The sequence below is a fragment of the Sorex araneus genome, chromosome 4 (assembly GCF_027595985.1).
Source record: "Sorex araneus isolate mSorAra2 chromosome 4, mSorAra2.pri, whole genome shotgun sequence".
NCBI lineage: Eukaryota > Metazoa > Chordata > Mammalia > Eulipotyphla > Soricidae > Sorex > Sorex araneus.
The window spans coordinates 211,564,656-211,587,690 of NC_073305.1; the positions used below are offsets into that span (position 1 = coordinate 211,564,656).

Consider the following 23,035-nt stretch of genomic DNA (forward strand, 5'->3'; position numbering starts at 1 on the left):
TCTGTCCTTTGCATGTTGGTGTCACCTCTAAATGCACAATGGATAGAGAGAGAGCACAGGGGTTGACACTTGGGTGCTGCGGACCTGGGTTCAAATCCCAGCACTGCCTAAGGTTCCCCTGAGTACCACCAGGAGTCATCCTGGAGGCCAGAGCCAGGAATAAGCCCTGAGCGCTGCTGGGCGTGGTCCCCACTGCCCCCTGGAAAGGATGTACTAAAGGATTGTGGGTAGGTTATTGGATAGGGGTCCTGCTGATGCAGAGAGCGAACCTCACAGGACTTCCCTCAGTAGGCACACGGAGCCTTTGGGTGTTCGTGACCATTGACGATCATTGCCGATATTCTTGGTCTCTCTAGGCCTGACCTCACAGCTTCCTCTTGGTCTTCACGCTCTGAGATGGTCCTTCAGGGAGATTCTGATCGGATTTCTCCAACACCGTGCTGTTCCTTTAATCCACACAGTTCCAAACGTAGAGAAATAGATGTGAACCCCCACTCCTTAACAAAAGATCAGCACACCCCAAATCCGTTTCCTTTGGTGTAGACTCTCCGATGACCCCTCTGAAATGCCCTAGTCCCCAAATAACGGTGCCGTCGCACCAATGCATGCAGCCCCCACAGAGCTAAGCCCGGGCCTGTGTGTGTTTGCGGGCAAACTCTGAAAGCACCAAGGTAAACATTGCTTCTCCCATCTCATCTCCAGGAGGAGGCGGAGGTGTGGGTCTGACTTCCTCTTTAGTTTCGGCTTCTGCTCACCCTTTAGGTTCTGCACATTTCTCCGAGTGTGATCGGGTGCTTCAATAGGCAATGTTTTTATGTTTTACGGACTGTTAAGTGAGCCAGCTATTTTCACTGGTGCCGAAGGTGAGAAATCACGTCTGTTCCCAAACTAGTGGAAAAACAGGCAACTTCAACGGCCTGCAAGAGAGTATGATTTTTTTTTTTTTTTGCGAGGGGTTGGGGAGGGGTACGAGGACTCCCCAGCAATACTCAGTGGATCCAGAAGTCCCACTGGCAATCCGTGACCAAGCAGGCGGTGGGTTCAGTGCAAGGGCTCGGGGTTGGGTGCCACTTCAGTGCAAGTCCTGGGACCCCCTGGCTCCTCGGACAGTCTTCTGGGCTGTCCCAGTGCAGTGCTTTGGGGACCATGTGGTGCTCGGAATCGAGTTTGGGTCAAGCAGAGCTGTGCTGTCTCCCAGCTTTGACATATAATTTTAAACACATGTGATCTTTGTTTGAATTTTAAAAATGTCACTGTCACTGTCATCCCGTTGCTTATCGATTTGCTCGAGCGGGCACCAGTAACGTCTCCATTGTGAGACTTGTTGTTACTGTTTTTGGCATATCGAATACACCATGGAGAGCTTGCCAGGCTCTGCCTATGCGAGCGGGATACTCTCGGTAGCTTGCCGGGCTCTCCGAGAGGGGCGGAGGAGTCGAACCCGGGTTCGCCACGTGCAAGGCAAATGCCCTACCCGCTGTGCTATCGCTCCAGCCCTTAAAAAAATGTATTTAAAAAATTTTTATTTTTGTTTGGGGACCACACCTCGCAGCGCTCAGAGCTTACTCCTAGTTTTGTATTCAGAGAAAACTGGTGAGACTTGGGAGAACGTGGGGTGCCAGAGATTAAACCCAGGCTGACTACACCCAAGGCAAATGTCTTCCCCTGGTGCCATCTCTCGGGGTGCCCTTTGACACTGAGCTCACTCAGAAGCGCATCTGATCCGTGGGAAGCAGCCCTGCGTGGCCAGGCAACAGACTCAGGTCATGGACAGGGGCGAAAGTTGCGCAGTATGTTTTGGAAAAGCCTTTACTTGTCTTGAAGTCCAGCATTAACGATCTCTCTCTCTCTGTTTCCATGTTTTTCTTTTGCAGTCTGCTGTTTTGTCGTGCACAAACGCTGCCATGAGTTTGTCACTTTCTCCTGCCCGGGTGCGGACAAGGGCCCCGCTTCTGACGTAAGTACCGGGTACTGGCCTCTCTCTGGTCACAGGTGACACGTCCTCGGGGGTGAGTGTGGGTGAGGAGGCTGTGACCCAGTGGGTCCAGATGGCCCTCCAGCCTCTGAGGGGTTTCGCATTTTACCCTACCCTGCCAAATTTTTAATGAATGAGCTCACTGTCCCATCCACACACTTCATTGTTTCCACACCACACTCCCTGTGGGGGGCCCCAGCCGTGCTTGGGGACATGCAGAAGCTTCTCCCAGTGATACTCAGTCATGAGGGAGGAACAGTTAGTGCTCCCGCCCTTTACTGTGTGTGGGCTGCTGGGTGCAACACTGCTAAGGGTGCGAGGGTTCTTCAGGGTCATACCTGGCAGTGCTTGGGGGTGGGAGGGACTATGTTGAGGGTGATTAAGCTCAGTTCTTTGCTCACGCGAGACATGTGTCCCTGGCTCCTGAGGTATCTCCCTGCCTTCCTCCATCTGTGGCGCCCCTTCTGGGATTTACTTTCACCTCCGTGCCTGGGCCCTGAGGGGCGCCGGGGACGGGCCTTGATCGCCGCTGCTACAGGAAGGCAGTTACAGTGCACCTTTGTTCGGGGTTTCGTGACAGGAAGGTCCAGGGACGAGGAGGAAATGGGTTTCATTCCCCTCCCGTTGCAGGGCGATCGATGACACGTAGGCCAAATAGGCCAATAATGTTGGTTTCAGTCATTCTGGACAGGTTTAATAGGGTTTGGAGGAAAATGAATTTTGCGGTGGTTTTGCATTCATGGTGGTGACATGAAAATCCCCCTTAAGCAAAGGCAGGAAGCTTAGGAGATCACCTCCTTGAAGGAAAATATGAAGGAGTGAGAGTTTTTTGTGGGTTTTTGGAGGGGGAGGGCTTTAGGGGTCACACCCGGCGATGCACAGGGGTGACTCCTGGCTCATGCACTCAGGAATGACTCCTGGCGGTGCTCAGGGGGCCCTATGGGATGCTGGGAATCGAATCTGGGTCGGCTGCATACAAGGCAAACACCCTCCCCGCTGTGCTATCGCTCCAGTCCCAGGAGTGAGAGTTTGGATGGGTTGACGGTGCGCCGAGAGTCTCCCTCTCTCTGTCCCTGTGTCCTGAAGTCCCATACCTCATTGATTGCCTGCCCAGTAACCATTCTGAAGCTGCAGGGTGCCTGGGAGGCCTTTGGGTAAAAAATCCCCCTTCTGAAAGAAAACGCACCACTTTCTGCCCAGCCAGGCACTTTTGAGTTTGTGGTGGCACTTTGCTGGGTCGCTGAGGGAGATGCCGTCTGTATTTGGAGCCAGGGCAGACTGGAAGAGTTGCACTGGTGACCCGGTCAGTTGGCTGAGTCCATGCTGGGCCGTCTCTGGCTACCTCTTTGGGCGAGCACCTCTTCCGCCTGAAGCCCCCTCTGGGGTTAGCCCAGCGCGGAAACTGCCCTCATATGAGTCGCCTTCACACACGTGCTTCCCGTGCCCAGTAAGGAGCTGTGTTCTGTGCGGCCAGCACCCCGAGTTCTCTTCGTCTGTTTCCGCTTTGGTGCCCCCAGCCGAGTGTCTCTCTCATCTCGGCAGCAGGTGGGACCATGAACGCAGAGCGAATAGGGGACACGGCGTTCTCCGCCTCATTCCTGCCTTTCTCCACTTAGTCTTGGCGTCCAGACTCGGCCTTTCAGGAACTAGTGGTGATTACTCTCCGTCCCCGCTGACCTTCTCCACGTGCTCCTCTGCTGTTTGGCTGCAAATCCAGGGGGGCAGGGTGGTGGGGAGAGAAGCATGCCCCCGTTGCTGAGACTGTGGTGACAATGCTTGGGGAAATGGGGGTCTTTGGGTTTAAGACCGCCAGGCCGTGTGAGACAGCCCGCTGCAGGCTGTTGGCAGAGATGAAGACGGGATTATTTGTCTTATTCTCTCAGACCACATTCCTGGCCTTTTGAATATAGTTTCTTTGCTCATCTCCAGAAAAACAGCAAAGTCTTTTTGTTGGCGGGGGGACATGGATGGATAGGGTTGGGATAGCCTATCTCTGTTTTTGTTTTTTGCTTTTTGGGTCACATCCGGAGATGCTCAGGGGTTACTCCTGGCTCTGCACTCAGGAATCACTGCTGGTGGTGCTCAGGGGACCCTATGGGATGCTGGGAATCGAACCAAGGTTGGCCCCGTGCAAGGCAAACGCCCTCCCCGCTGTGCTATCGCTCCAGCCCCTGCCTGTCTCTATTTTTGACTGCTATGTGTGCAGACTGGGGCTCGGTCCACCGAGAGCCCTGGAGAATGGTGTGGTCCATATACTCTCTGCGTTCATAGACTTCACTTGTTGCCTGTGAGGAGACAAAAACTCTGCTGATGCTGACACAGAAACTTTTGTTCTGCCTGTGGGAAAGTCACGGGGCGGGAGAACGTGGGTAGCTGTGGCTTTCGGGGACAGAGACGGGAAACAGGTCCCCAGGAACCTCTCCAGTTCTCAGCTCATACGTCCTCCGTCCTGGCGGTAGTTTCTAGAAGGCCTCCCTTCTCGAGGGCGGGGCAGCTGCAGCAGCTTCTATATGGGGGTCTTCTCGGCTGCAACTCCAGGCCCAGAGCCCATGCAGGACTCTCCGGGCTGCAAGCCTCAGGTAACGGGGAGGATGGTGATGAGAGCGGCCAGGTCTGGGGTCCATGGCGTCTGCACGCGGGAGGGCGTGCGTGCTCCCCCGATGGTTTGACGGGGAGGAAGAGGTGATCCCTCCGAGAACACTGTAAGGGACAGCAGTGTGTCCGGGATGAAAGCATGGCCTGTGGACAGAGCCAGCAATCCGAGGTTCATATTCTCTGGGCCCTTGGTCAGAGCACTTGGGGCTCCTTAGTACCTTGAATTTCTTCCCTGAAACATACATGAATGAGTAGTTGCTATCTTTTTTTTTTTTTTAGAGGAGGGGGGTCATACTCGGCAATGCTCAGGGGGTTACTCCTGGCTCTGCCTTTAGGAATCACTCCTGGTAGTGCTCAGGAGACCCTACATGATGTTGGGGATTGAACTTGGGTCGGCTGAATCGAAGGCCAGTGCCCTACCTGCTGCAGGAATCTCAAGTGTATTCTTTGTTTTTTTTTGAGTCGGGGTGGATTTGGGTCTCGCTCAGCAAGGCTCAGGGGCTATTCCTGGCTCTGTGCTCAGCAGTAACCCCTGGAGGTGCTTGGGGATCATACACGGTGTCGGGGATTCGAACCAGAGGAGCTGCATGCAGGGCAAGCACCTTACCCCGTCTTATCTCTCCGGTCCGGGAGTCTCAAGTATGTTACCCATAAAAGCACATGGGGTGGTGTCTGGTACCTAACAGGAGCTCTTTACACGAAGACAGAGAGAACAGTGGTCACAAACAGCATCACCCCACACTGGCCAGGGGACAAAGACGTGTTTATTTACTAAGTCTAAAGAACGAGCCAGGGCCAGAGCAGTAGGACAGTGGGGAGGGCATTTGCCTTGCACATGACTGACCTGGGTTCGATCCCCGGCATCCCATAGGGTTCCCTGAGCACCGCCAGGAGTAATTCCTGAGTGCAGAGCCAGGAGTGACCCCTGTGCATCGCTGGGTGTGAAACTAAAAGACAAAAAGTATTATTATTATTTTTTTTACTAAAAGAATGAGCCAGTGCCCTGCTGGCTCCTGACAGGCCTTGCTAGGAGTTAGAGACCCGGAGTAGTTCTTGAGTCTCTCTGTCTGGCTGTGACCGCACAGCTGTTCCTGGCCTTGTCCGTGGCGGGGCGGGCTGGACTCCCTGCAGCCAGCAGCCAGAGCACTTGGCAGCCTCCCTCGCTCGATTCTATCTCTGGACACGGTTCCAACAAGGCTGGTTGGCACCAAGGGTGATGAATCAGTCCAGACGCCTGAACTGGCTTGACTCGGTTCATTGACCTTTGTTTGCCCATGGCCACACCTGCTCTACCCACCTGGCCAGCGTCTTTCTTTGCCTCGCCTGAGGCTCACCTCGGTGGGGACAGGTACCCTCTTCCTGTGACCTTGAGGAATAAGTGTATGGCAGGCACCTGGAGCCACGGAGCTCCGTGAAGAAGGAGAAAAAGGAGTTCCTGGGCTCCACCATCCACCCTCCCAGCCTCCCCGCTCCTGGGAAGGGCAGAAACTGGAGCAGTCACGGGACATCAGGTCCCCTGAGGACACTGTGCCAATCGTGCCCAGTCCTGGTGAGCCCAGACACTGAGTCGGTCATTCAGTGCCACCGGGGCACCCACTCTGGGGGGAACTCGACATGGCAGCGTTGGTGGGTGGTACCTCTGGGCATCTTTTGGCACCCCCCGCCCCGTTTCTTGGGCTCCCTTGTTCAGGTCTGCTCTCTCTGGGCTTCTTTGAGATGCTGAGTCTTTGAGGTCCCCACCAGTGTTGTGAAGGCGCACGGCGGGCTCCCAGCACCCAGCTTGCAGACCGCGAGCCCGGACTCCCGACAGGCGTCTGTCTGAGACCCAGAAAGAGAGAGGTTGGGGGTCTGGGTCCAGGGTGAGTCCAGTGAGACACTTGCCCTGGGGGACAGTTTCCGAGTGCTCGCCCGTGTCTGCACAGGATCCCTGATGGGGTGGTCTAGGCTTCCCACGCCTGGTGCCTCGGTTCCCCCACCACGTGGCGTTGTTGCTTCATGCTGGCGCATGCTGGCTTGTTTGCGGTGGTTTCGAGGACTCGCCCGGCAAGCATGTCCCCGTGCATAAGCTCTTAATGTGGATCCTGTTGGATAACGTGACGGGGACAGAGCTGTCTCCTGGCCAAGCCTAGGTTCAGGGCTCGGATTACAGTCTCCAGGGCAGGAAGGAGGAGAAGAATCTCTCAGGGCCAATGCACTGCAGGTTCTCTTAACCCAAGAGGCCCCTGCCGAGTAGAAGCCCCGCAGAGCATCCCTGGGTGGCGTGAACGTTGTCTGTGGGAGCCAGAGAGGTAGAACAGGGTTTTTTGTTTGTTTTGGTTTTTCTGTTTTGTTTGCTTTTTGGGTCACACCCAGCAATGCACAGAGGTTACTCCTGGCTTTGCACTCAGGAATTACTCCTGGAGGTGCTCAGGAGTACTAAGAGGAGTAATAAGGAGTAATAAGTAATAAGAAGTAAGTAATAAGTAATAAATAATAAGAAGTAATAAGATGCTGCTAATTGAACCTGGGTCGGCCACGTGCAAGGCAAACGCCCTCCCCGCTGTGCTATCTCCAGCCCCTAGAACAGGGGTTACGGCCCCCGTGTTGCAGGCAGCTGACCTGGATTTGATCCCTAGCATTGTATAGGGTCCTTTGATCCCTGCCGGGAGTGAGCCCTGAGTGTAGAATCAGGAGTGAGCCCTGAGCACAGCCAGGTATGGCATAAAGCTTAAAAAAAAAAAAAAAAAGGAAGGAAGGAAGGAAGGAAGGAAGGAAAGAAGAGGGAAGAAAGGAAGGAAAGAAGAGGGAAGAAAGGAAGGAAGGAAAAGAAATAAAGGAATCCAGAGGCCAGAGAGCTAATACAGGGGTTAAGGTTCTTACTTGCCTTGCGTATTGTCCAACCCCAGTCTGATCCTTGGCACCTGGAATGCCCCAGGCAGTCACCAGGAGTGATCCCTGAGTTCAGAGCCAGGAGTAAGCCCTGAGCACCACCAGGTGTGGTCCAGAAACCAAAACAAGTAAAACAATGAACAAACAAACAGTAAAAGCACTGTAGGCCTCCCTCTGACCTTCCAAGGAGTCGTAGCTACCAGTGCTGGTTAGCTTTATCGAGAAAAAGTTCTGGGTTATCGATGTTTTGTTTGAAGATATTTTTGTTAGGTTTTATTGGTCTAAGGAGAAATTTTCTTACCATTTATGACCAACTAAAAAAAAACCCATTGCTATGTCTCATGCCTTCCTGGCTCTGTCACTGATTCAGGCTTGGGAAAGAGGGTAGGTACAACAATTGACTGTATTTTGTATCCTTTCACGAGGTCTTACTTTTGGAAGAACTATAATAAGAATGATCATCATGTGTTAAATGTCGGAGATATAATCTAAGGAAAAGGAAACAAAATATTTTTATTTATTTATTTAAAAAATTTTTACTAGTGAATCATCATGAGGTAGTTACAAACTTATGAACTTTCATGTTTGCATTTCATTTACATCCCTCCACCAGTGCCCATTCTCCTCCACCAATGTTCCCAGCATCCCTCCCACCACCCCCACCCAAATCCCCCACCACCCCACCCTGCCTCTGCGGCAGGGCATTCCCTTTTGTTCTCTCTCCTGTTGGATGTTGTAGTTTGCAATAGAGGTATTGAGTGGCCTTCATGTTTGTTCTATAGTCAACTTTCGACATGCATCTTTCAACACGAGTGGGTCCTCCCAATATCCTCTACTTGGTGTTCCATAGCTTGGAAACTGGCCTCACGTGCTGTGGGAAAAGGCAGCTGAGATAGAGAAGGGAACACCAAGGAAACAAAATTTTCAAAAGAATATGGTACAGCTCGAGATTTAAAAAGGACGTACATGCTAATGTGTCAGAAATTCGGTTTGCAATGGTTGATTTTTGAGGAAACTTTGAACAGTTAATTTTGCTGCAAGAAGAAACTGGAAACCAGAATGGGCGAATAACCACGAGTGGAATGAGAACATTGCCCAGGAAATGTTCTTTTTCTCCTCAAGCTCCACATTCACTGACCCCAGGAGTAGGTTATTTTCAACTTTGGAGAAATGAAGGACTTCTGGTGTTGATTAATGGAGGAAAATTCATGTTCTAAGTGAGAAAAATCCAACCAGAGTCGAAACAAGAAAAGAAATCAGCTGACGGGAAGGACATTGGGGTTGGAATAATGGTTCCTAGAACCCAGGGCTGCAGATGTTGGACTCAAACCCACAGTCCTGGCCAGATTCTTTCTTGCTGTATCAGTTGATGCTATGTGGCAAACCATCCTCAGACACGGAGACTGGTTTCTCATGATGCTGTGGATTACTCGTGTCATTCGTCTGCTCTGGGTTTGTTCAGCCCCTCTGTGAGGTTCTGTTGTGTCTTTGTGCGGGTGAAGGCTTCGCTGGTGCAGGGTCACTAAAAGAGGGTCTGGTACCGGTTCTGGTGGCGGGGGAAGGAATCTTCCCCAGCACTGAACAGTTCATGTACATCAGCAGGCTAACACACACTTCTCCCTCCGACACTGTGAGTCTGGGGCCAGCATTTGAGTCTGCTGGTAATGATGTGCTCAGTCTTACAAGACTGCCCCTTCCTCCCTGCTTGAGCTGTCAATCACCCGCTTCTGGCTATAAACCTGAGGTTCCCTCTTTGATTTAGTTAGTTTGTTAGACCGACTCGGACTGTTGTGTGTGATAGCACAGTGTGTATGGCGTTTACCTTGCACTCAGCCGACCTGGGTTCAATTCCTCCGTCCCTCTCGGAGAGCCCGGCAAGCTACCAAGAGTATCCCGCCCACACGGCAGAGCCTTGCAAGCTACCTGTGGCGATTCAATATGCCAAAAACAGTAACAACAAGTCTCACCATGGAGACGTTACTGGTGCCCGCTCGAGCAAATCGATGGACAACGGGACGACAGTGCGATAGTGCTACAGTTAGACCGACTCACAGAACTTAGAAAACCCATTTGCTCATGGAACATAGGCTTCTTATGAGAGGCCCCAAGCCAGGAAGAACCAAATGGATGGTCACCGAGGTCCCAGGTCCTCTCTGCATGTGCCACTCTCCCCCAGCCGCCACACACTCACCAACCCCACACACTCACAAACCCTGTCCCTCCCGCCTTCCTCACGGAGCCGTTACTGCACAGGCACGGTCGATTAAACCATTGGCCACTGTTGACTGAACTCTTCCCCCCCTAGAAATCAGGGGGCTGGTGTACTGAGGTTCCAACCCTCTAATCACTGTTGGTTCCCCTGGCAACCAGCTCTCATCCTTAGTTGCTTTCCAGAAGTTGCCTCATTAACATAATAACAAAAGACACCTTCGATGCTCTCCTCTCAGGAAATTCCGAGGGTTTTTGGAGCTGGGTACCTGAAGACCAAATATATGCATAGTTCTCCTCAGAAATGACAGTTATGCCGGCACCCTCGCTCGCTCGCTACCCCGACATGGCCGTCGTCTCTCTGACGGCTGGGTCATGGGGGTCTTCACCCTAAGACTTACCCTTTCCAGCTTTGGCTCGTCCGCCCACTGGTCACGGGTGTTTGTGTCACACTCATAGTTATGGCCACCAGCACACTCAGGGGTAGAGCTCTAGACAGACCTTCCCTGAGTGTGGAGAGACAGACTTTCTCTCCACACAGAAGCCCCCCAGAATGAGGACTGTGGCCATTCTGGGGTCTTCTGCGCCGTCACCTGCTATGTGTGCTGTCTGGGTTGCCCTTCCAGACCCACCTTGCTCTCTGCACGAGAGCTGGATCAATAAATGGAACCGAGAGGGGGAGGGAGGAGGGGTTCCTTGACCCTCTTTGTGACTTCTGGTAGAAGTTGAGGGCCCAAAGGTAATTGGAACAGAGGGAGTGAGCCAGAGCTTCGTTTTGGGGTCTCCTTGATGCTCCCCTTTGACAGAGACCTTTAATCTGGGGCGTTGGCATGCCTGGTGGTGCTCAGGACTTATTCTTGGCTCTCCACTCAGGGATCAGTGCTCAAGGGACCATTGTGGGGTGCTAGGGATCAACCCTGTGTGGGCCACCACGTGCAAGGCAAGCGCCCTCCCAGCCGTCCTACCTCTCTGGTCCTCTGCTCTTCTAAAGACAGTCTTCCCTGCACAGTCCTGTCCTTTGGGTCCCAGTGGCTCCGTTGTTCCCTTGTCTCTTTGCTCAGAAACGCCCCTTTGTCTTCCCTTGCCCCTGAGCGGCCTGATCTCCATTATCTGCTCAACACTGTGCCCCCACCTTTATAAATAGTCCTTTCCTGAAAGCACCCTTAAGCCCTCTTGGAATATGCCATCTGTTTTTGTTGTTTGTTTGTTTCTTTTTCCTGGGATTCTTGCCGATTTGTCCTTGCCTCATTTGTGTTTGGTGTAGATGGCACATGCCTATAAAAAGAGCCGTCAACTGGGTTACAGTCGGCCACATGGGCAGGTAGAGACCCCAGTGGGAGAAACCAGCCCCTCCCCACCGTGCTCGCGATCTGTCCCGGGGAAGGGTTCTGATTGGCTGGTTCTCTGTGGCGGGCGAAGTTTTTCAGGTCTAGTTTGTGTGGTATCTCCGTGACTCAGGGGCAATATAGGAAAAGAAAGAGGGTGTAGGGCACTGGTAGGGCACTTGCCCTGCATGTGTGAGGCCGGGGTTCAGTCTCTGGCACCGGCATAATGTTTTTAAATCACTGTGAGATATACAGTTACAAGGAGGTTCAGTTGTACAACCCATCCCTTCACCAGTGTACATTTCCTGCCACACCAATGGCACTAGCATTTCCTTCCCAACCCTATTACCCTATTACCACTCTATTTTCTTCTCTCTCTTTCTCTCTCTCTGTCTCCCCTCTTGTTTTCTTTTTGGCACTGTGGTTTGCAATACTGTTACTGAAAGGTTATCGGGAATATCCCTTTACCTCCTTTAGCATCCAGTTCTTGTCCAGAGTGATCATTTCCAACTATCATTGTCATAGTGGTCCCTTCTCTGTCCTAACTACCCTCTCCCCACCTCTCTGCCCCTATGGCAAACTTCCTACCATGGACCATTCCCCCCCCCCCCCGGCCCTTGTTCCTGTTGTCTTTGGGTATTATTCTCAATATTTATATATATATGTATATATATATATATATACATGGACTGGAGTGATAGCACAGCGGGTAAGGCATTTGCCTTGCATGTGGCTGACCTGAGTTCAATTCCTCCATCCCTCTTGGAGAGCCTAGCAAGCTATCAAGAGTATCCTGTCTGCACGGCAGAGCCTGGCAAGCTACCCATGGCATATTCGATATGCCAAAAACAGTAACAACAAGTCTCACAATGGAGACTTTACTGGTGCCCACTCTAGCAAATCGATGAACAACGGGATGACAGTGCTTATACATATACATATTTTATATATACCACAAATGATGCAATCATTTTATGTCTGTCCCTCTCCCTCTGACTCATTTTACTCAGCATGATACTCTTCATGGCCATCTCTATATAAACAGATTTTTCTGACTTCATTTTTCATAATGGCTGCATAGTATTCCATTGTGTAGATGCACCATAGTTTCTTTGTCCACTCATCTGTACTCAGGCACTTGGGTTGTTTCCAGATTCTGTCTATAGTGATGACACAAATTTCTTTAAGAGAGGTGATGGGAAACTTTGACAACTGACAACATCGCTAGTCACCTAAGATTTTAATAGACACCTCTCCAAAGAGGAAACACTGATTATCAGAGAAATGCAGATAAAGACCACAGGGAGATGCCATCTCATGCCTGTGAGCACGATTTCAAATGAACAGCACGCACAGAGGAAATGTTGCAAAGGGCATGTAGAAATAAGACACTATTGACTGCAGCTATTTTGGAGAAACTTTATGGGGCTTTCTTAAGACCCAAGGCTAGGGCTGTTTTAGGATCCAGCGCTTTAGATATCGAGGTGGGGCTGACAGAGACAGTAGCACGATTATTTAGATTCACCCCAATGCTTTATGGTACGGCATTGCAGCGCCGTAGCTAAACTGTGGCCACAGGTGAAGTGCCTCTGACAGATGACTGGATAAAGACAATGGGTGCAGTCGTATAGTGGAAAACTCTTCAGGCTGAAAAAGGATGAAAGCTTGTCATTAAGAGCCAATAGGAAGATGCTCCAGGGAGTTACACACATCAAAGTAAGTCAGAAGGAAAAAGACCAGTTGGATGGTTTCACTTCCATGTACCACATAAGGATGTAAAACTGATGAACAAAACGAAATAAAAACCAGTGGATGCTGATGATATGTTTAGTGGCAAAGAGGCTGGGGAGATGGATTAGGGGGAGTAGAAGGAAGGACATCTGTTAGGACAGTGTGCTTCGGAGTTACATGTACCTCAAGTGACCCCAGGAAGGGCTTAGTGAAAACATTTGTTGGCAAGTAAGTGGCTTACCGACTGAGAATTAGTCTCCAGGCTAGGTAATGATATTATTAGGGTGGTTGTAGTTTTTACAGGTTATTGTCTTGTTTGGGGGCTGCACCTGACTCTGGGCTCTGGGTGCACGCCTCCAGTAGTGCTTGGAGGGGGTAGGGTGGGTGGGCATGTATAGTGCCAGGGATTGAACTGGGATTGGCCACGTGCAAGATCAGGAGTCAGCCTTGAGCACTGCCAGGTGTAGCCCCCAAACAACAACAACAACAACAACAAAACGCCACAGAATGGGATACTTTGCCATCATGAAGACGTCACAATGTCTGGGGCATTGGGATAGAAATGGAGAGAGAGGGAGAGAGCGAGCGAGAGCGAGAGAGGGTGCGGGAGAGAGTGGGAGAGAGAGCGAGAGTGAGTGAGAGAGAGAGAGCACTGAAAATCAACGGGCATCGATGTTAGAGCTGCAGAGTGGTTCTGGGCGACTGGAGGAGCCTCAGCAGACAGCAGGGAGTTCTGCAGGGCCCACCCCGGGGAGCCATAATTTAAACTCCGCTCACAGGGGAAGCTCAGGTGCCCTGTTCTAGACGCGTTTGGGCTGCCTGTGGGCTGGGCTCTCCTTGCTTCGGGGTTGGGGGTGGGTTGAGTGCTGAGCGTTGCAGGCTCCCTGAGATGGACTGGGGCAAGCTCCCCCAGCTGGTTGGGTGTGGGGTCCCCGTACCCCAGCCTGGACTCACTCACCATGCTGCATTCAGGCCGGGCTGTAGCGTCCTGGCTCTGTGGCTCCCCCCATCCCCACCACACACATGCGCGCACACACAAACACACACACACACACACACACACCGCTGTCAACGGGTGCTCCGTGAGCATCTTCAGGCATCCCTAGAAGCTCCCCCGTGGTCCCCAGGTAAGGGGACCTGGCCCATAGCTTCAGAGGGGAGGCTCCCTCCCTCCCCAGTAAGCACTGTCTGGTGTCTGGGCGGGGAAGCAGCCAGCATTCGCCCTTGCATGCCTGGGTGCTCACAGAACCCTCCAGGAGCCAGCACAGTGCACGGAGCTCCGGCCCCGGCTGGCCCCTGTCAGAAGGTGAAGCAGCAATTAAGGCTGAATGTGCTCTTGGCTTTCCGACAAGATCACACCAGCACCCAGAGGAAGCTTCGAGCTGCCTGCATCTCTCAAGGGCGAATGATATCAGGGTGCAGTACCACGGGGCAGTGCCATTCTCTCCTCCTCTCCCCCTCTTCCTCCTCCCCTCCCTTGCTCTTCCCCATTCCTCTCCCTCGTCTCCCAGCCCCCCTTCTCCAGCCCTCCCCTTATCTGAATCTGAACGTGAAGATTCTGCTGAAGCTCCGTCCCGCGTACAGGATGGAACTCTGTGACTTTTGCATTCACCACAGACATGCCTGGCAGCCAGGGCGTGTGTTTCCAGAGACCAGAAGGAGGCCTCGCGGGGTGCCAGCCCACCTCCGAGGATCGGCTGGTCTAGCTGAGCGTCCCGGCTGCCCTTCGCTACCCAGAGGGCTGTTGCATGGGATTTTGAGGACAGAGGATGTGTGTGCCATTGAAATAGTCTTTGGTCTTCGAGGGCTTCAAAAGGAATTTATTAGAGAGAGTCCGGTCTGTCGCAGAGAGCTGGAAGAAACCCTGACCGCTGAGCAGCTCTTCCTGATTTTAGTAAAGTCAGATTCCAGAAGGAGGGAGCTCGTGCGGCCAAGCTTGGGTTATTGAAAGGATCCTTGGTTTAGCTTTTGAAATGCTTCCTCTGAAATTAAACACCGTGGGGTGTGTGTGTGTGTGTGTGTGTGTGTGTGTGTGTGTGTGTGTGCTGAGATTTTTTTCTGCCTTTTTGGGTCACATTTGGCAATGCTCAGAGGTTCCTCCTGGCTCTGCACCCAGGAAATTTCTCCTGGCGGTGCTGGGGGGACCCTATGGGATGCCAGAGATGGAACCCAGGTCAGCCGCATGCATGCAAGGCAAACGCCTTCCCTGCTGTCATGTGGCTCCCACCCCATGCTGAGATTTTTGAAGGAGAATGGAGGTACTGTTGCCCAAAAAGGGAAGCTGAGGTGTGAAACCGGACACGCCCCCACGTGTCCACTACAAGTCCCAAATGCAGCCTTGCAGTTAAGACAGGCTGCTGAGTGTTTCCGGCTCATTCGGGGGACCCGCTGGAAACATCCCTCATGGGGGAGAGAGCCAGGCAGTTCCTATGTGCAAGTCCTCTGGGGAACTCCAGTGGGGAGCCCCGTTTGGTGACGCCCCTCAATGTCATTGAGCGCAATTGTGCTTCCTGAATGGCCAGGCTGCGGAGATCCGGGTTGGTCACGCGCCGAATCACCTTGAACTGCTTTCGGCACGTTCAAAACGGAGGATAATAAGGAGGCTGAAGCAGCGCCCCTTCTCCAGGGCCGCAGCGGGGATGATGAAAAGCGCGCATCCACTTGGTGGACGCCCCGCGCGCGCGCTGCGCACCTCCACACGCTCCCCTACCCGCGCGGCTCCTTTCAACGCTTAGCGCCCGATTTTCAAAAGCCCCGCTGCCTCTTGTGGGGCCTGCCATGCCTCCGTCTGTCTTGCTTTCCGGAATACAAAGGCCCCCCACCCCTCGGTGGGCTGGCGGTGGGGAAAGGAGATGGTTTAGAGGAGCACAGCGCGCGCTGTGCGCTCAGAGCCGCACACTCGCGCGCCCCGCGCCCCCCGACGGTTTGCGCAATGCGGCGCGCCAGCCTGGAAAGGTCAGAACACGCAGCTTTCTCGGCAGCTTTTGTCCCTCGCTGTCACTGAGAGGCAGAGATTCCTGCCGGGGAGGAGGAAGCTGTGAATCTGTGGCCTGCAGCATCCCAAGGACGGACGAGGCAGGCGCCTGGGCTTGAAAGAGCCAAAGACAGCCTGTGGCATGAGTTATTTTAGCTTCGGGTGCAGGGGACCGGGTGGAGAATCAACCTCAAAGTCTCATGAAAGGCAAAAAAGTCCCAGAAGTCCTTCAGCTCTGGAGCCTGTAGGCTGGGACACGAGGTGAGGGCAGAAGCCACAGAGGGGGGCAGCTGCAGGGAGGTGACTTCTGACCTGCTGCTGCTTCTCTTTCTGTCTTCCTCAGGCCACTGTCCACCCTCCAGTGGAGCCCTAGAATTTCCATGGAGCTTTTATTTGGGGGGGTCATGGATTTCTTTGTTAAAGGAAGGCAACCCTGACTTATGCTATTGCATTGATTTCACAACGGTCTTTCTAAAAAAGGCTTCTTCAAAATGAAACGGTCTATACCTTCTCCACCTCCGAAGTGTCACCATCCTCCCCTCTCTGTCTATGACCTGCTCCACCCTGGGTGCCCCTTGTGCCCTCTATCCTGCACCCCGCCCCCCGCCTGGCAGCAGATAAATTCAGTGGTCTGAATCTGAGGGTTGCTTTTTGAAGTCTGTTCCCTTGCTTTGTTTCTATAGCATATAAGAGAGAGCTCATATAATATTTGTCCTTTCTTCTGATTTATTTCACTTCACACGACCTCCTTGAGTTCTACCCGGCTTGAAGGAAAAGGCGCCATTTCATCTTTTCAGAGCTGTATAGTATTCCATTGTGGTTCGAGTCCACATCCTCTGTATCCCCTCATCTGCCATCGGGCACTGGGGCTGTTTTCATAATCTGGGCTATTGTGAACAGTGCTGTGAGCAACACAAGAGTGTTTATATCCTTCTGGAATTGTGGTGAAGGAGTGGTGGGGGGGGGGAAGGGAGAGAGACACATGTGGCAGTTCTGGTGATGGTGCAGGCCACATGCAGTGCCAGGGCTGAAAGCTGGGCTCTGAAACATGCAAAGTGCAACCATTTGAGCAGCACCCCAGCACTGAGTTAGGATTTTTGCTGTCTGAGAGTAGAACTCCAGGAGTGGCATTGTGGGGTCTTAGGCTACGTCCGTGCTTAGCATCTTGGAAATCCTCCAGTGAGTTCCTAAGAGGCGGAACCAGTTCACATGCAGGCAGGGTATTTTTTTATCTCTGCTCCTTCACTCACCCATGTTCCTCGTCTTGGTGGTGCAGGACATTCTCAGCAGTGCGAGGCGAGTCCTCGTTGTCGGAGCTGATTCGCATTTCCCTGGTAATCAGTGATGCGGTAGTGTGGAGCATCATTTCATGGACCAAATGGCCATCTGTTTATCTTCTCTGAAGAAGCGTCTGTTCATTTCTTCTGCCCATTTTTCAATGGGGCTACATTTTTAAAACTTGTTGAGTATTTTTTTTAATAGTTGAGTTTTGTGAGTTCTTGATAATACCATTGCTGTTAGTCCCCCGTCAGATGTTTGCGGTGGCATATCTTACCCCACTCTGTGAGAATTTTTTTATTGTTGCTAGGAGCACAGCACAGCATGTAGGGCATTTGCCTTGCATGCAGGTGACCTGGGTTCAATTCCTCCGCCCCCTAAGAGAGCCCGGCAAGCTACTGAGAGTATCCTGCCCGCACGGCAGAGCCTGGCAAGCTCCCCGTGGTGTATTCGATATGCCAAAGACAGTAACAACAAGTCTCACAATGGAGATGTCACTGGTGCCCACTCGAGCAAATCGATGAGCAACGGGATGACAGTGACATGAGTGACAGGATGACAGTGACAGTGATTTTACTGAAGTTTCCTTTGATATGCAGAGTTTTTAAGTTTTATTATGTCGGGGGTGGCACATCTGATGGTGCTCGGAGCCCACTCCTGGCTCTGTGCTCAGGGAGTTAGATGTGGTGCCAGGGGTTGAAGACAGGTGCCTTCACCCCTGCGCTACCTCTGACCCTGCAGAACTTTTGAACATGCTGGAATCCGAGTTTGTTTCTGCTTTTGTTTCCTTTGCTGTCAGAGTTAAGTTTCCACAGACCCCATGGAAGCTGATGTCATGGAGTGTTTGGCCCTTGTTTCCCCTCGCTGTGACTTATGGTCTCAGGCCTTATATATAAGCCTTTAATCCATTGTAAACTGATTTTTGTGTACGGTGTGAAGGAGTGGTCTACTTTCAGCCTTTTGCCAGTGGACCTCTGGTTTTCACTGCATCGTTTGTGGAAAAATAAATTTATTTCTCCTTTGTATGAGCTTGGTTCCTTTGTCACAAATTAAGTGCGTATAAATATATATATGCACATATATACACACATATAGATAGATACACATGTATAGATTTATCTCTGAGTTCTCAATCCTGTTTCATGATCTGTTTATTTTTTGTTCCAATGCCATATATATGTATGTATTTATACACACACATATTGGCTGAGCTCAGGGGATTCTGCAGCTGGATGCTTGCTCCCGGCAGTGCTCAGGGTACTGTGTGATGCTCAGGTCTGCTTCTGTCTCCCACATGCAAAGCACTCTTTGCTATCTCCCTGGCCTGTACGTAATTTTTATTATAATTGTTTATATTATAGTTTGAAGTGAAGGAACATGATGCTCCAATCTTTTTCTCGATATTGCTTTGGCTATTAGAGGTCTTTTGTGGCTCTATAAAAAATTCAATAATGTTTGTTCCATTTCCGTGAAGAATTCCATTAGAATTTTGATAGCGGGGGCGTGAGAAAGAGCTCAAATGGGCCGAATCCATATTTTGCATGTGGAAGGCCCGGGTTTGATCCCTGGCACCTTATATTCCCTGAGCAATGCTGAATAGGAAGCCAGGAGGAGCCCCCCCCCCCCCAAACATTGTCTGGTGTGGTCTCTTTCCCTCCAAAAAAGGAATTATAACTCATTTCTTTTTTTGGGGGGGGGGGTTTGGGTCACACCCGGCGATGCACAGGGGTTACTCCTGGCTCTTGCACTCAGAAATTACTCCTGGCGGTGCTCGGGGGACCATATGGGATGCTGGGAATCGAACCCGGGCTGGCCGCGTGCAAGGCAAATGCCCTACCCGCTGTGCTATTGCTCCAGCCCCGGAATTATAACTCATTTCAATCGGCACAGCGTTGGCGCTGCAAATTGGCTTGGGCAGGCTGGTCATTTTGACAATGTCCAGTGTCTTCATCCACGAAAATAGAAGATCTTTGCATGGTTGTCTTTCATTTCTTTGAACAGCGTCTTGCCATTTTCATTGCCCTCTTTCACTTCTGTTGTTAAGTTTATTCCTGAGGACTTCGTTCTTGGAGACGCAGTGGTGGACGGTTAATTTCCTCTAAGTATTTTTTAGAAATAATACCCGGTGGCCATCATTCATAGACCCAGATCTTTGCAAACACGTCACATAGAAGGACTCTTTTCTTTACTGTTCTCTCTAGAGTAAGGCTGTTATCATCCCCCCCTTTTTAATTTTTTTGTTATTTTCTTTTTGGGTCACACCCGGCGATGCACAGGGGTTACTCCTGGCTCTGCACTCAGGAATCACCCGTGGCGGTGCTTGGGGGACCCTATGGGATGCTGGGATTTGAACCCGGGTTGGCTGCGTGCAAGGCAAACGCCCTCCCCGCTGTGCTATCACTCCAGCCCCTATCATCCCCATTTTACAGAGAAGGAAGCAAAGGCTCTCAGAGATCAGTAAGTGGCCTTGGGATTTCCTGGCCAGGAATTGGAAGAGCCAGGTGACAGACCCAAGCACCCACTCAGTCTGCCCCACATCTGTACTGCCCATGGCCTTTCCAGAGGTGCACCCCCAGAAACTCTGCCCACAGTCTCCCCACACTGTGGGTCCCGATGTGGACACCAGCCCCGTACTGGACCGTCCATTTTCCTCTTCTGAAATTCAGAATTAGGAGTCGCTGGTGCTGGCTCGAGTCGGGGCCCCTCCCACAGTACCCGAGAACTATTTCTCATCCTTGAAAAGTGTCTGCCTGGATGAATTTTTTACACAGTGAACATTTTCCCCTGTCACCCCAAACATCAAAGGAACAGCTGAATAGGGAGAGAAGGTTGTGGTTGACAAGAAGACCAGTTATAAGTCGTGAAGGCGACCTGGCCAGTTGTAGAGAAAGCTCTGGAAAAGGGAGAGTGGGTGGGTAGGTGAGGGGGTGTTTCTGGTTTTATGCTGAGAAGACTATGAGGGTATATACGTATATGTATATGTATATGTATATATACACACGCATATATATTTTTTTAGAGTACATACTTATCTACTGGGCTGGAGTGATAGCACAGCGGTAGGGCGTTTGCCTTGCATGCAGCCGACCCAGGTTCAATTCCTCCGCCCCTCTTGGAGAGCCCGGCAAGCTACCGAGAGTATCTCGCCCACACGGCAGAGCCTGGCAAGCTCCCCGTGGCGTATTTGATATGCCCAAAACAGTAACAACAAGTCTCACGATGGAGACGTTACTGGTGCCCGCTCGAGCAAATCGATGAGCAATGGGATGACAGTGGCAGTGACTTATCTACATAGTTAAGAGTTTTATGAGCGGGGACAGTGGCCATGCACATCTGGGGAGCAGAAAATGAATCATTTTCTATCGCAAGTGCAGAAAATGCCGGAGAACTATCAAGGGCTCGTGTTCTGGTGGGCTCATGAGACTATAGACCAGGCAGGGCGTTTGCCACTCTCTGCCACTCTTGCTGACTGGCCCCAGGCCTGGACACCTTAACAGCAGGAAGGCATCTGCAGGGTTCTGTCTTGGGCTAGTCAATGCCAGGAGACAATGAGGTTGTCCCGGAGGATGGTCTCGCCCGGACTGTCCTCTGAGTCCACGGGCCAGTTGCTTTCCTTTCCTACCCGCAGAGGACGTCTCCGCGGGGATGAGCAGGAAGGGGGCTCCGAGCTGCACACGGTTTAGCTGATCTGGTCACCCCGGCAGGTCCCCACATGCCCTTCTCTGTTCCCTTTACTCCGAGGCGACCCACCTCCTCCGTCCAGAAAGGCATTTCCCAGGCTGGACGCTGTTGGCATCTGTGTCCTACTTTTCCTCGAAACGTGGTTTGTTTCTTCCATTTCCCCTTATCTCATTCTAACTCTTAGCTCATTCTAAATGAAATCTGCCAGAGTGACATACTTTAAAGTGCACCGTACAATATTGATATTTTACTACTATTATTATTTAATTGAATCGCCAGGAGATACACAGGATGGGGTGCTGATGTCCAGCGTGGGATGCCAATGCCCCGGGCTTTTTTTTTTTAGCAGCTGACCCTGACTGACCCCCTCTCCTGGGCGTGTGACCGTGCTTTCCGTGGGCCGGACGTGTCGTTTCCCCAACCCAGCGCCACTGCACACCTGATAGGTTTCTCTCCTTTCTGTGCAGGGGGGGCCTGGGGTGGGGACTGGCCCTGCAGCCCCTGGCGAGCCCCCAGGAGGGGCTCACTCAGGCTCCCACACTGTCCTCATCGGCCGGACGCTGCCAGGGACAGCTGTGCCAGCTCCAGCCAGGACCTGCTCTGCTTCCCCAGTTGGGTCAGTGATGCCCGCCTGCTCTCAGCCCCGCCTCTGAAATTCGTTCCAGCTGGTCAGCAGGTGGTCAGCCGCGCTTGCCCTGGCCCAACCTTTGCTGTCTAGCAGAACAGTTGGAGAGTTTCTGGCGTTTCCCTGGCTCTGTCCCATGGTCTCGGGGCAGAAATAGACTCCCCTATTTTTAAGCGAGTTCTCCTGGGCTTGCCGGAGGGAGTTGGGGGGCCGCGGGGCGGGGCAGCCTGTGGGCCCCAAGGGGTGGGGGGTGGTCCCGGGTACGCAGGCCTCTGTGTGGGGGGGGTTTTCTGACAAAGACGCCCTCTCTGGCCCTTCCTCTGCGGACGGGGGTGACCATGCGCCTGCCGCAGAGGATGCCGGGAGTCGAGATCGTCTACACGGTGGGGGGGGTGGGGGAGCGCGCCACGGGTTATGTAAGTGCGTGCTTGACCTGGAATCCGAGGCCCGGTTCTCTCTGCCTTCTACCAGCTCAGCGCCCGGGCCTGGCTCGTTGCCCGAATCCCGCTCCTGTGTTTGCTCCCGTGTTCGCTCCTGGGCATCACTGCAGCCCTGCTCAGCAGCGGCCATGCCTGGGGTGCCCTCCCCCCTGCCCCAGGCTTTGCCCACCCCTCTCCTCTCTGCCTTGCTCATCCCTTGGCTGCCTCTGCTTAGGGCTGATGGGTCAGTCCTGAGCACATGCACACGGGGCACCTGCATGTGCCAGGTGCTGTTCTGAGTGCTCTGTGAGTACTAAGTCAGCCTCTGAGCAAGCTGCTTGGGTGGGTGGGTGGGCGGGGAGGGGAGTGCTCAGAGGGCCAGGCCTGGCGATGCTCAGCTCTGCTTTGTGGCTTCATATTCGAGGGTTCAGGCTGGGCCATGTACTGGGGTTCCCCCCCGGCGGTGCTCAGGAGCCAGTCGGGCTGCAGCCGCTGGTGTTTGGGGAGAACCAACGCAGGGCAGGGGGCCCAGCACCTGAGGGACAGACACCCCTTCTCACCCGCCCCAGGGTTCCCTTTCCATGTCTTGGGGGGATGAGGAATCGAGGCAGGAGAGGGGCCGTGTCCTGTCTCATGCACCGCAGAGTCTGGATCTGGGCTTGATCCAGCTCTAGAGTCTGTTCTTCACACACACACACACACACACACACACACACACACTCACACACACACACACACACACACACACACACACACACTAGCAGCTGTCCCTCTCCCAGGGTGCTAGTGCAGGTCTGTATTGGCCGCCCTGGTCCAGATTAAGTACTCGGCTTGGTTCCACCTCACCTGCCTGTCATTGCCACACTGTGGTCGGGTCATTGTCCCCAAACCCCTTGTGACCTCATCATTGTCCCGGAGGAAGACAGTCGGGACCCCTGTCCCCTACCACACACACACACACACACACACACACACACCCCACCACCACCACCACCACCACCATTCTTGGAATGGGCTGTGACTTTCCCAGTCACGTGTGTCCCTAGACAGATCTGGCTCCCAGGTCACTGGAACCCCCAGGGCCATGCCCCTGACCTTCTTTTGATTGCAGGGGGAGAGGGGGAGGGTTAGCCACACCCAGCAATGCTCAGGGATAACGCCTGGCTCTGTGCTCAGGGATTACTCCTGGGGGGGCTCAGGGGACCTTGTGTGGTGCCTGGCAAGGCTTTCCCACTGCACTGTCTCTCTGACTTCAGCCCCTGCCATTCTCACAGGAGTGAGAAGGGGCGGGAGTGATGGTACAGTGGGGAGGGCGCTTTCCTTGTACACGCCTGACCTGGGTTAGACCTCCGGCAT

At 52.7% G+C, this 23,035-nt stretch overlaps 1 protein-coding gene across 2 annotated transcripts in view; it reads left to right on the top strand.

Moving 5' to 3' along the window:
- Positions 1–23,035, top strand: part of PRKCB (protein kinase C beta) — a 352,872-nt gene that overhangs the window by 157,258 nt on the left and 172,579 nt on the right. For both annotated transcript variants that reach the window (XM_055136225.1, XM_055136226.1), the window contains exon 3: positions 1,875–1,957. In XM_055136225.1, coding sequence (XP_054992200.1) covers positions 1,875–1,957 — 83 coding nt within the window. The remainder of the gene's footprint in view (positions 1–1,874; positions 1,958–23,035) is intronic.